Consider the following 14,885-nt stretch of genomic DNA (forward strand, 5'->3'; position numbering starts at 1 on the left):
CAATAAGAAATTTTATTTAAAACTACTTTGGGAAAAATTCAGCCAGTGGTGGCTGAATGACAAAGTAATTTACTTTTCTTTAGCTTAAAAATAAAACAAAACACCTCAAAGCAAGATGGTAACTGAGTAAAATACTTCAGGATGGATATTCATTCAAACACTAAACTGCCTTCACAGGAACTAAGGAAATCAGATGAGAGATGAGACCACAGTGGCTGCTTTTACTTAAATACAATGAAAAAGGCAAGAAGAGTTGCCTGTGGTACCCTCCCTCAAACCTAAGCATTTTGTCACACCCTGAGCATATAACCTGTCAAGGCCAGCACAATGCTGGGATAGGTAAAGGACTCCCTATTAGACTCCCCAGGTCCTTGAAGGTGGGAGACTCAGGTGCAACCCAGATTTAGCACCTGCATTGGTAACCAAGAGACTGTCCCTACCATCCATCCCCCAATCTTGGGCAATACAGCTATGACCAAGCCAGTGCTTACAGAGCTCTCATACTTCCATGGCACCAGGTAGAGACCTACACTTCAAAAGGATGGGCTCATTTTGAACTGCATTACTGCCAGGTGTGATGTGGACCCTACCCTAATGTACCTGAGACTCTGCATGTCCTTGAAACAGAATCAAGCACAGCTCAGCTTAGCATCAGCCAGGTAGCCAAAGCACTGAATTCACCATTGCTATGCAGCCTTGCACAGCAAAGGGAGATGCAAAATGGCATTTTCTGGGGTGGTACCAGTTAGTAAGGATAAGATGTTGCCCTGGGACTTAGTGCTGGACTGTGGTGGTGAAATCTACAAGTGTGCCAGTATACCCAGCCTCTGAAATAGCTCTAGTGCCAAGGGAAGACATATAGCTCCAGTCTATCAGACTTCTATTTACACAATCTTGGGTCACTATGTGATAGGCAGCACATAGTGTGGGCCTTGAACCTCCCCCAGTGTTATGCTGGTCTTGGCAGACTATATCCTCAGGGTATGACACAGCTTGGTGGCCACAGGTGTGCTAGAGGGGCTGGGGGCTGGTCCATCCATGGTGATACTTCCCAGAGTTGGGCTGAATCATGTAGTGCCCCACCACAGGTTGGCAACTATGAAGAAGGCATCTGAGATTACTTTGGCTGGTAAAGCCTTGTGAGGATACATCACTCTTTCTAGATATTCTAGTTTGTTTCTTTAAAGTATACCAACAGTGTATTTGGGGCAAACCTGGGCTTGGATTACTCTCTAGTCCTGAAACAGTGACAACACATGAATAGAAAACTCCCATCAAATCTGAAACTGGGTGAGCTGGCAACTACAGGCTCAGAAAAATATCTGATAGAAACAAACCATCCTGATCAGAACTTGAGAAGATATGAGCACAAACTGAGATTAGGAAGAACATAATAAATACCCAATCCTTTAATGCCTAGATGATGTCTCATGCCAACAAGAATCAAGAACTTTTCAGGAAAGACCTCACTTAATACTCAAAATAAGGTGTCAGAAACAAACCAGGTAGTAAGCAGTATGGGAGATCTCTTAGAAGTTAAAACAGCTGTTTTAAGGAAACTCGATGGACTTGAAGAGAACATCTCACTACTCCAACAGTTTAAAGAGATGTAAGCACTTTTTAAAAAATTCATGAACTATAAAAATTAAAAATAGGATAGAAGAAAGTTTGAAGACAGGCTATTTGAAAATACAGTGGGAGGAGAAAAAAAGGGTTATTGAAAGAGCAAATACTGGGGGTTCAAGAAAGACTTGAGAATGCCAAAAGAGTAGAAAATTTGTTCAAAATTCAATATTACATTTTCCTTATATACGTCATTGTATTACGTAATAATATGTGGGTGCTCTTAACACCCCTTCCAGTGTTGGACAGATCATCTAGACTGAAAATCAACAGTTAAATCACACCCTAGGACAAACGGCCCTAACAGACATCTACAGAACATTCTGTCCAAGGGCTGCCAAATATATGTTTTTTTCTCAACAGCACATGGAACATTCTCCAAGACAGATATGATAGGCCACAAAACAAGTTCTCATCATATTGAGTGACTGAAATTAAAAAAAAATAATACATGGAAATCAAATAACTTTCAACCAGTGGATCAAGGAAATCAGGAAGGAAATTTTTAAATTTCTTAAAAGAAAATGGAGACACAAAATACCCAAACCTGTGGGACTCAGCAAAAACAGTACTAAGAGGAAACATTAGATCAGTCAATGGTGTCAAAAAAAGTAGAAATTTCTCAAATAACCATTTGTTCTTATTTTCTCATCCCTCAAGATAAGTGAAACAAACTCAATATTAGTAGAAAGAAATAATGATCAGAGTAGAAATAAATGGAGACCAAACTCAAGAGGTGATTCTTTGAAGAGCAACAAAACAGACAAATTATCAGCTAGACTAAGAAAAGAAAAAGACTCATAAACTCAAGACTTTATAGGTAGACATTATACGTAATACCAGAAAAATAAAAAAGAGCATTAAAATGATGAAATATATGCCAAATTTGATCATGGAAAAATGTGACAGAACCAATAATAAGTAAAGATTGAATCACTAATTAAAAAAACAAAACAAAACAAAACAAAAAAACAACAAAAAAAAAACCAGGGCTCCTATCCAGAAAAGCCAGGACCAGATGGCTTCACTACTCAATTCTACAAAACATTTAAAGAAGAACTAATACCATTTCTCTTTAAGTTAGGAAGTAATTCTTTTAAACACATTCTATGAGACCAGCATTACCCTAATGCCAAAACAGATGAAGATACAACAACAATAATAAAAGAGGAAGGAAAAAACCCCCACAGGTTAATATCCTTGAAAAACATAGATGTTAAATCCTCAACAAAATCTAGCAAACCGAAAGCAGTAGCACATTAAAGAGATTTTTCACCCCCATCAAGTGGGATTGAGAGGGAAAGAGGTCAAATATGTGCATATCAAAAAATGTAATACACCATGTCAAAAGAAGTACAAAAAGTATAATTTCAATAGATGCAGGAAAGACATTGGATAAAATTCAAAATTTTTTTGTTCTAAAAATGCTGAACAAATTATATAGGCAAGGAATATACCTCAACAAAATAATGACCATTTATATTAAGCCAATGGCTAACATTATCTTGAATGGGGAAATGCTGAAAGCTTTCTATGTAAAATCTGGAACAAGACGAGAATATTCACTTCCATCACTTTCATTCAACATAATTCTGGAAGCCAGAGCAGTCAAGCAAGAGGAAGAAATGAAGGGTATCCAAATTGGAAAAGCCATGAAATTGTCACTGTTTGCAGATGACATGATTAAATAAAACATAAAACTCCAAACACATACCCCAAAGCTGCTAGAAGTAACTAAGCAACGTTTCAGGATATAAAAATCAACATATAAAAATTAGTAGTATTGCTGTTCACCAGCAGCAAATAATCTGAGATAGAAAGCAATCCCATTTATAATAGCTATAGAAATAAAATACCTAGGAACAAATTTAACCAAATAGGTGAAAGATATATACAATGAAAAAAAATCTAAAAATATTGATGAAAGTAATTGAAGAGGATACCAAAAAGTAGAAAGACATTCTGTATTCATGGGTTAGAAGAAACAATATTGTTAAAATGTCCATACTAACCCAAGTGGTTTTAAGATTCAATTTAATCACTTGTCAAAATATCAACGATGTTCTTCACAGAATGATAAACAATTATATGGAGACACTAAAGTCCCCAAATAACTAAATCTATCCTGAGCAAAAGGAACGAAGTAGAAGGTACTATACTACCCTATTTAAAAACACACCACAACACAGTTGTAAATCAAAATAGCGTGGTTTGGGCATAAAAACAGACTTGCAGAACAATGAAATAGACTAGAGAGCCCAGAAGTAAGGTATCCACATACCCACAGACAACTGATTTTTGATAAATGTGCTAAGAAATGCATTGCACAAAAGGATCGTCTTTTTAATAAATGGTGCTGGGGAAACTGGATATCCACATGCAGAAGAAGAAAATCATACCTATTACTAGCTACACAAATCATTTGAAAATGTAACAGTGTAGAGACAGCCTCCAGATAGGCAAAAATATTTACAAAGTATAGATCTGACAAAGGATTGATATCTATAATATAGAAGGAACTCCAGAAACTCAACAGCAAAACAAAACTGATGAGAAATGGGAACTAGGTATAAATGGACATTTCTCAAAAGAAGACACACATGGCCATCAGATATATGAAAAATGTTCAATATCGTTAATAATCAGGAAAATGCAAATAAAAACCCTAACCCTAACCTCACCCTAGTAAGAATAGATGTTATCTAAAGGATAACAAATTCTGGAGAGGATGTGGAGAAGAGGAAACCCCTGCACAATGTTGGTAGGAATATAAATTAGTATAGCCATTATTAAAACCAGTATGGAAGTTCCTAAAACATTTTAAGATAGAACTTCCAGATAATCCAGCAATCCCACTACTGGGTATATATTCAAAGGAAATGAAATTTGTATGTTAAAGAGACATCTTTGGGCTGGGGCTATAGCTTAGTGACAGAGTGTTTGCCTAGCTGATATGAGGCACTGGATTCAATCCTCAGCACCACATAAAAATAAACAAAGGCATTCTGTCCATCTATAATGACCAAAAAAATTTTTTAAAAAGAGACCTCTGTACTTTCATGTTCATTACAACACTATTTACAATAGCTAAGAAATAGAAGTGTCCATCATCGGATGAAAATGCAATATGTGTACACAACAGGATACTACTCAGCCATAAAAAAGAATGAAACCCTGTCATTTGTGACACCGTGTATAAAATGGAGACCATTACATTAAAGTGAAATAAGCCAGGAACAGAAAGACAAGTTCCACATGATCTCACTCATGTGGAATCTAAAAAAGTTATCTCAGAGGAGTTGAGAGTGGAATGGTGGGCTGTAGGGGTGTATCTGGGCTCAGAATCTTTAGATGTGATTGTGGTTTGGATATGAAGTGTCCACCCAGTGACACATGCATTGGTCCCCAACATAGCAAAGTTTAGAGGTGAACTTTTTGGAAAGCGATTGAATCATGAAGGTTATTCTCATCAGTGGAGTAATCCATCCATAGCTGAATGGACTACTGGGAGGTGGCGGAAACTACAGGGAGATGGGGCACTGTTGGAGGAAGTAGGCTATTAGGGGCCTGCCCCTTAGGGACTATATTTTGTACAGATCTCTTCCTTTCACTTTGTTTTCCAGCTGCCATGAGCTGAACAGCATTCCTTCATGATGCGTTTCTGCCAGGATGCTCTTCCTCACCTCGGGCCCAAAGCAATGGAACCAGCCAGCCAAGGACTAAAACCTCTGAAACCATGACCAAAATAAATCTCTCCTCCTCGAGGTTGCTCATCTCAGGTGTTTGTCGCAGTGACAAAATACGGATCAACACAGATGCCTTCAAAATTACATGCAAATAAAGGATGGTTTTTGTAAATTTTTAAGGTGCCCTTAAAGAGTCACTGTGTTTGTGGCAAAGGAATCTGTTGTGATATAGTGAGTTTAACAGGGATGGTCCAAGAGCTCATCTGGATAAGCTCAAGGGCTCATCTGGATGCCAAGTGAGGCCTGGGTAACTACAAAGCAAGCACCTTTTATAGAAGTGAGTGATGTTTCCATGAAGGACCAGGTCCAGCCGTGGCTTTACCCACTGGTGGCCTCAGTATTGCAAGGTATGTTTAAACCAAGTCATGTGCTGTTTAAAACAGTTAGTGGTAAAAAGAAAAAAGGGCTGCCATTATTTTTTATTATTTTCTAGTAATATATGGCTTTTGAAATTTACTTTGTTCTCATTGAATATGTTGATTCATAGAACAGAGAGCTCCCTTAATCCCAGATCACACAGAAAACATACCACATGTATAATCTGAGCTCAGAAAGCTCAGAAACTTACCATCAGGACCTGTAGTGTTTTCTGTGTCACTGGAGCCTTGACTTTTCACAGACTCTATAGGTGTGTCCGCGCCTTGAACTGAAAGAGGGGAATAAGATAGTCCCTGATTAATAGAGAACTATAACAGCCTGACTGCCAATTGTTCTGTCACCCTCCATTGCCCTCTTAAATTTAAAAATACTCCTGGGATTCAACTTCTTTTGCAGAGAAGGTTAAAGGAGGAAATAGTGGGTTGAGTTGCTAGAATACTTTAAAGCCATCTTCCAAGTTCTTTTTAATTTGTGAGAGAATCGCAAACATACATACACACAATTTATTAAATCAGAAATCAGGTAGCATAAAAGAAAAAAATGTGGTTTAATTAGCACAATGTTCCATTTAAATTTAGGATACTCTCTATGTGTGCATCATTTAACCTTTGATTAGAAAGAAAAACAAAACAAAACAAAACAAAAGCCTCTTTTGCCTTAGGCATGCCTGAAAACTGAAGAATTCATTCTCCTGACACTGAAGGATTTTCATTGTTGTTGTTATTGTTCCAACAAATGAATGACTTATTGCCTCCCTAGGAGACCTTAGCTGTTGCCATTGTGGATTGTGGAGTATCCAGTCAGAAGTTCTGGTCATTCTCTATCAACTTCAAAAGTATGCCATCCATTTACTGTGCCAGACGCAATAGCCGTTCTTAGAAGTGACAGGATGTGTTTTAATATTAGGAGAATTTTTCCATATATTCAAAAGGACAATCATCTCTTACTTTTTAGTTAACAATATCTATTATGTTTTCCTAACTTAAAGAATAAGGATATTGGCGAATACAGATAGAAGTAAAACCCTAGAAAAATAGTCACTTTACATTATTTACATACTTCTTTTAAACAGAAGGTTAAATTCATTTTCATTATGTGAATACAAGAGCAGAGATGATGTTAAATGTGGTGTGCCTGCTGGTGAGAATGATGCAAGGATGGGAAAGATCCAGTTTATAACCTTTTCAATCTTTTCATTATGGAAAATGTGTGCTCTTGGTAATGAGTAACTGGAGCTCACAGTCAAGAGGTTTGACTGAGAAGTGACTGAGCTCCTAGCCCAGGTGGATGGATGGTAGGGAGGTCAGAACTTGAAGACAAAATAGCTGCACAGTGGGAAAAGACAAAGAAAATAATTTTAGATTTGAGGTCTAAAGTCAAAGATGATTTAAGTGGAGATGCCCCAATAGACTTTTACATTGAGTGTAAAGGAAATTGTGAAGTAAACATGTAGGTATTGAGAGACATAGAATAGAGTAACATCAACGATATGAGATTACATAAATCAAGAAAATGATAATATGAGAAAGAGAATATAACTCCTAAAGCCCTTGAAGGATTACAGGAAAATAGCTGTCCATGAGTTCTTTCCATTTAGTCCCTGAGGATGAGGTTGGGAAAGGGAAAACAAAACTTAAAACTTCCAGCTGAACTTGTTAACACTATGTCATATCCTTCCTTACACTGCCAATTCTAGAATTGGCATCAACACACCCTTTTACACACAATTACAGAATATACTGATAGATATAGGCTGTGCTATATCTGACTCAAAACATAGAAGTAATAAGGGAAAAATGGGAATATTTTATTTCATAAATGTAATAAGTTTTTTTTTTTTTTTGTAGGGGAGGGGAGGTACCAGGATTTGAACTCAGGGGCACTCGACCATTGAGCCACATCCCCAGCCCTTTTTGTATTTTATTTAGAGACAGGGTCTCATTGATTGAGTTGTTTAGCACCTTGCTTTTTTGCTGAGGCTGGCTTTGAACTTGAGATCCTCCTGTCCCAGCCTCCCAAGCCACTGGGTTTACAGGCAAGCACCACCGAGCCCGGCCATAATAAGGTTTTGGATGCAAAAATACCACAAGGAATATTTTTTAAGTTACAAATTAAATATTAATATTTGTGTTTTATCAGAGGCAAGGGGTTAATAATAGCAACAATATGAGCTTCTAAAAATAGAAACAAACTAATAGGAAAATGTGTAAGAGGCTTGATAGGCAATTCATAAAAGAAGTAATAATGGCTTGTAAACATGTGAAAAGATGATTCCCTTTGCTAACAGTGAATGAAATGCAAATTAGAATTACAGTGAGAAAGATTTCTGCTTAAGGTTGACTTTCATGTTTCAGAATAACCCTCTTACCATGAAAAGCTAGAAATGCTGGACAGATTATTAAAAACAATTCTTTTAAGGCACCAGAGAGCCATAAATACAGAACAAACTCAAAGAGGTGCAAAGGGTAGCTGACATTCTACCTATGTCAACAAACTGAAGACAGCTTCCAAATGTTTTTGAGGTTTAGGGGAGGCAAAAATTAAAGACCAGGGCCCACCAACAAAGAGGTACTCTGGTAAGTAAGAAAACAAAACAAAACAAAAACTTCAAGCCTCAAGTTATGCCTACGGTTTTTCAAACAAAATGTCCTGCATCAATAAAAAAATACCTGGCATTCCAGAAGTACAAGAACAAATCACTGAAAATTGAGAATAAAAAGACAACATATAGACACATATCAGACATTCAGATTTTTAGACACAACTAAAATAAGATTAATGTGTATAAGAAATTAGATGCCAAATTGAAAAAATTTAATAGCAAAGAAGTTTATCAGAGAACTGGGCCCTATTCATGTCAGAAGAAAATTCTAGAACTGAAAAAAATATCATTTAATAGGGGGATTTGATAGTAGGTAGACACAGTTGAAGAGGGGATTAGGAATCTGAAAGATAATGCAAAGCCTAAAATAAAGGTAAAAAACAGATATAAGAAATAGGATTTATCCTTTGTGTAATGGGTCAAATGCAGTATTTTAAGAGATAATGACAAAATTAATGGATGATGTAATATCAGACCACTATTTCAAGGGTGTTATAACACTAAGTAAAATTAACACAAAACAAACCTCGTTTGGGCAAATCATCATAAAGATTGTTGAAAACCAAAGGTGAAACTCAAATTATCTAGGGAAAATAATCATTAATTTTAAAATAGCAACATAAGGCTTGTAGATAAGTTTGCAACAAAAATAATGGAATTCAGAGACAATACAATGGAATATTTTAAGTACTAAAAGAAATTAAAACTCTATACCTTCCCCCCACCAAAAACAAACAAACAAAAAACTCATCAAATTTGAATTTGAAATAAAGAAAAAAATACTTCAGGAAAAAAGAAAACTTATCAGTAGATTTACACTGAAAGAATAGTTTCCACTACTCAAAAATAAATTCCAGGTAGACTTAAGAACTAATTGTAAATGTAACATAGATAAAGATCTGTACATCATTAGACAAACATTTCTTTTCAGGACAAACAAAACACTAACCATTAAGGAAAACTCTGGCAACCTGTAAAACATTAAAATTAGCAATCTTAAATTCATCAAAACGCAACATAAGAAAGTGCAATGGCCTCTTTCACAGAATACCTAAAAAAAAATAAATATAACATAAAAAGAGAGTACCCAATTGAAAATGAGCAAGATACACTTGAATACACAGGCATATTTCTAAAGAGGATATTTTGGTTTTTCACTGGATTTTTTAAAATGACTTCTACCAAATCTCAGAGCATGTTAAAGACTTCACTTTTTTTTTAACTAGTAAAATAACTAGATTTTTTGACTCCTTACTTCTATAGGATGCCATCAGAATTAAAACATTGTTACTTTTTATAAGAAATGATTACTATGGAAGGAAAATTAATAAGACTAATTCTACTTAAATATGGCTTCCTTGACTTTCTTCTTAGGGTCCTTGTTTTTGATGGGATCAAGAGGAACCTGTGGCTAATTGACTCAGGAAATCCTTCAATCAATGGGGAAAGCCCTTTGGCAGCATGGAGAACTTTCTATCAAATAGGCAGTATGCCAGTTTATTACACGATACTCAGTGAAAAGGAAGAATGATAAACACTTTTAAAGGTGAAGAGGAAGGGAAAAGTTAGGAGAAACAGAGAAAAAAAAATTCAAAAGGCAAATCAGAAAACATTAAATTCTTAAAATGCTTGTCCTATGCCTGTCCTTTTAACCTCATTATTTTACAATGGAATGTGTGAGAAGTCTAAGGTTTTGCACTGTGATGAAACATAATTAACATGAGATGCAGTGACAAGTATGAGATCCAAAACAAAGAGAAGAGCAGAAATCAAAGTTGTAGCTCTATCTACTACTGCATTCCTGAAGCAGAGTGAAGCAGTGTCTATTAGATCCACTTTCAACTCAAGGTTTGTCTGGTAGGTATTTTTTAATTTTATATCTTACGTGTACAATATGTGTACATGTGCCACGAATATGTGCATTGGCATGCCGTGTAAATTTGCATAGCCATATGTATATGTGCACAAGTGTGGTTGTGTATTTGAAAAAAGGGAGAATGAGAGACATTTGTTTTTCTGACATGCATGTGGAACTGGTATTACCCTAATGGCTACTCTCCTGCTGGGCTATGCAACTGAGTGCCCGAGAGAAATGAGTCCATTTGGCATGGACAACAGAATCTGATCAAAACAAAAAGTGCCTGGACAGCCTGACCCTCCCCCCATTTTGATTGCTGCTGCTTGGAACACAAACAATTTCAGGGTTCCTAGCAGGAGATAAAAGATGCTAAAATTGAGCTTGGAACATTTGATACCATTTTCAATTACTTCTCAAACCTTTGATTATAACAACCTTTAGTAGGTCAGTGACATTGCAATAAATGAAGCAGGTCTTTACACAAGATGCCAAGATATATACAAAATGCAGGTAGCCAGATTTTAAAATATGTAAGCACGGAAATATATCAAAGGATCCTTTAAGATGTTCTGAGATTTGTATTGATGGTAAACTTCATACATCAAATAGAATTGCAAATAATTATTTCTCAGAATGCAGTTGTACTGGTGAAATGATGGGTGTGGTGCTCAGGGCTTGTGTTCAGATTTCAAAATTACTGTAATTAGTATTATTATTCAGGAAGTTTCACTTCCAATCTGCAACCCTCAGCGAAGTCTACTCCACTGTCCCTTGGTGTTGGGTTTGGCCATGAAATTTGCTTTGGCCAATGAAACGTAGCTAACAAACCCACTGAATGTATGTTTAATGGGCTCAGTCCTAACATCGTTTCTTATAGCTATGAAATTACAAGCATGATTTATGCTTGTTTTGTAAATACATAATAAATGTGCTAATCTCTTATTACCTAAAATCATCTACTAATCAATAACTGATTTGGTCTGAAGCTTTGAGAAATTGAATTAATTAATGTACACAGCTCCATAAACAGTCCAAACCTCATTGACTTTTAATGGTACACAATGGAAGAGCTTAGGACATTTGTCACATACATTTAACTCTCAAGCTCAAACGGAAGAATGCTGTTACTCCACATGCATAGATGCCAATTTACAACTTAAGAGACTTTAGTCCTTTTTAATCTACTGATTGTTAGGGAAGATGAGCTCAAATAGACCTTTTACAATATATGCCAAGTTCACTATCTAGGTCTAGAATCCAAGGGCAGCTAAGTGAAAAGAGATCAACAACCAATTTAATGAGGAAGGACAGAGTGTCAATGTGAACACAGGACTTGGAGAGGGTTTGAATTTCTCTGCTACAGTATGTTATAATGATATAAACTGATCTGATAATCAAGTCACCAACACTATTTAAAATTATCTTGAAAAAAGTCATTCTTAAACTATACGGAATCTCAGAAAACATTGCTTTTCAGTATTTCTTAGCTTTCTTACATTCTGTGTGAGAAACAGGTAAATATTAAAGTTATAATGTTGCACTTGTTTATTCTGGCTTTGAAAAAAGACCCCTCTCAATTTACTAAAGGTAAATTGGTCTTCCATTAAAAAAAAATCACATTTCAGATATAAATTTTTAATATGTCTATTTTTCTTTCAGTCTTTACATTTTTTATTAGAAATGGGCTGTAAGTGCCAAAATGTATTGTTTTTCATTAAAAGTGAACATTTAAATTCTTTAACCATAGTCACTCAGAATAAATTGGATGCTTTTAATCCACCATCCCGCATTTCAAAGGTCTCTTCTGATTTTTACCTTTTCATTGTAGGGTGTCTAGATTCTTCCTCTCCTTCTTTTCCCATCCATCCTGCATCCTTATTCTTTCCCTTCCCCTGCCTTGCTCCTCTCTCTTCCTCTCTTCCCTCTTCATTTCTTTGCCAGATTTTGATTCGTTATTATGGAGATCTTCATGTTTTATGAAGATTTAATTAACTTAAATGAATTATAATTTAATGCAATATGGATCAATTTTTTAAAGGCATGCATTTATTTCTAAATACAAATAAAGATAGAAAAAATCATGAAGCATAATCCTTAAATAAGACTAGTGATGTTAAGAAACAAAACACTTATACATAACTTTAAACTTCTCAGAAAAATGCTAATGAAAAGTGACCCTGGACAACTCTCTTCATGTTACATTTTTTTTTCCTATAAGCCTTCCAGAAAAAAACAGTGCACACAATCTAATCTTTTCCAGTGGGTTCCTCTCATCTCTTCATTTACATAAAACACTGATCATGTTATATTTTCTGCAGTGTGGCCTTTTCATAAATGTAATGTATACACACTTCATTATTTTAAGTATTAATATTAGTACATAGATTACTATATTTTAATAATTTTAATGCATATTTACAATATATATTTAATGTATATCAGTGATCATTCCACAATAATATATATTACTATCTTATTGCATAGATATGGATATACTATACTTTTCTTTGACCAGACCAGTATTGGTAGACAGGATTGGTAGATGTTTCTATACTGTTTATTTTACAAATGGCTGCAGTGAATATTCTTGTGCTTAAATCTTGGCAAAATTTTGTGAACATTTCCCTAAGATAAACTCTTTATGGATTTCTGGATCTAATATATGTACATCTTTAGATTTCATAGATGTTGCAAAATTGCCTTCTGAAAAAGTGAGAGCAATCTGGGACCCAATTAGCAGGGCATGAAAATGTTTTCTCCATAGTCTCCTAGCATTAAATATCCTCAAACATTCCAGGGAGAAAAATGGATAAGTTCTTCCAGTTCTGATTAGTATTACAATATGAGTGAGGTTACTTTACTTTCCTCTTTCTCTGGTTCTCTGTTTTTGGTTTTACTAATTTTTCTTTTCAGTTGTTTATTTTGTTTCCTTATTAACTTTTAAGTATTCATACATTAAGAAAATTAAATTTCTTTGTGCAATATGTTACAAATATTTTCTCCTGGATTGTCATTTGTCTGTACTTTCTTTAAGATTTTTCTTTAAGATTAAATCAGTATTAAATATTTCAGGTTTTTAAAATGGGATGCCAACATAACTGGACAATTTATTAACTTATCAGAGTTGTGTTTTGGGGTGAGATTTCTGTATGACATTTGGAAAATGGTTGGCCCATTAGATCATCAATTCAGCAAATTTTAACCTTTTTTCTTGGGTTATGTTTTCTTTCATTTTTGTCTTTTACATGCTTATTTATTTGCTTCCTTCCTGCATTCTCTCTGTTATGGCTTAAATGTGTGTTTTTGGTTTTTTTTGGGTGATGAGCATGGCATGTACATCCTACTTCTGACCAGTATCTGTGGTCCTCCTGGAGCTGCCTACAGGAAGCATTTTCTTTTGGAAGTTTTCTTGGGGAGAATTAAAGCAGCCCAAGCATCTACTTATGTGATCTGTGTTGAATTTCTCAAGTGTGGAACATATCTCACAATCACCCAGGTTCACCCCACTTTGCACTATTGCCTGTCATCTTGCAGGGGAGCTCTTTGCGGGTTTGAATTTTTTTTTTTTCCAATTCAATATAAGACTCAAACTTTTCAAGAGAAAGACTTAGTCTGGGAAATTTTCTATTCTCTTTTGCTTTTTTCTTTCATCTTTTCAAACTGAAAAGCGACCAACTCTGCAGACTCCAGGGGGAAGGCGTTATGGGAGAAGTTCCTTCATGGAAGGAGGGGTCTGGGGTGGCACCTCTTCCCTCTGCTTCATGCTCACACTAAGGTCTTGTTTTATGTATTTTCTCTTTGATGAAATTTCTGGTTGTGTGTGTGTGTGTGTATTTGAAGTTTTTGTTAAAGACAATTAGTTCTAGGCATTTGTTATTGGTCTGCCTCTCCTTTTCCATTTTCTTCCTAGTAGGAGATACTGAAATGGAGAATTAGAGCCAGGTTTTCCTGTCTCTCTGGGGAAAGGAGGAATAAAAGGTGTTCATGGCTGAATTTATGCTCTTGTGGAAATTCCCCTGGGCTGCTCCTCTACTAGTTGAAGAAGTAAGTGGTAACTTATTCAGGATTATTTCTGAGCCTGCAAAGATAGGAAATGGGTTGGGACAATACGAGGTTCATTCCTTTTTCATTTCTGGAAAGTTCCTTTCCTTTGCTGGTTACCAGCCCTTTCTTTTGTTTGATAACTGTACTTTTCGTTGATGTTTTCTTTTTGCCTGTCTTCATGTTGTTATTTTTGGAGGCAAGTGAGGTTTTGAAATGTGACACCACCTTAAGCCCAGTATCAATTGTGCATTCTTGATTTGGTTATTGCTACGGATGTCACACGTACCTGGCCTTTGCCAGCAGTTGGTTTCAAGAATATCCTCGCCCCCCATCCCCCGCCCCACCAAACCAAACAAAACAAAATAAAACTGGAGATTAAACCAGGGGTATTCTATCACTGAGCTACTTCCCTAGCCCTTCTTAACAGGTCTTGCTAAATTGCTAAGACTAGCCTTGAACTTGTGATCCTGCCTCAGCCACCCATGTCAAGAGTATTTTTTGAATGGATTTTGTAGATTGAATGTTTGTTCCCTGTCCCCACATTCATATGTTGAAGTCCCAACCCCTAATGTTACTGTACTTAGGGCCGTTATGAAAATGAAGTTAAATGGGACCATATGGATGGAACCCTAAC

General features: G+C 35.8%; 1 protein-coding gene across 5 annotated transcripts in view; it reads right to left on the reverse strand.

Annotated features, from left to right (window-relative positions):
* The window catches only part of Macrod2 (mono-ADP ribosylhydrolase 2), a 1,986,218-nt gene that overhangs the window by 13,773 nt on the left and 1,957,560 nt on the right, over positions 1–14,885 (reverse strand). For all 5 annotated transcript variants that reach the window (XM_071608715.1, XM_071608716.1, XM_071608713.1 and 2 more), the window contains one exon: positions 5,938–6,015. In XM_071608715.1, the coding sequence (XP_071464816.1) occupies positions 5,938–6,015 (78 nt within the window). The remainder of the gene's footprint in view (positions 1–5,937; positions 6,016–14,885) is intronic.

The sequence above is a fragment of the Marmota flaviventris genome, chromosome 2 (genome assembly GCF_047511675.1).
Source record: "Marmota flaviventris isolate mMarFla1 chromosome 2, mMarFla1.hap1, whole genome shotgun sequence".
Taxonomy (NCBI): Eukaryota; Metazoa; Chordata; class Mammalia; order Rodentia; family Sciuridae; genus Marmota; species Marmota flaviventris.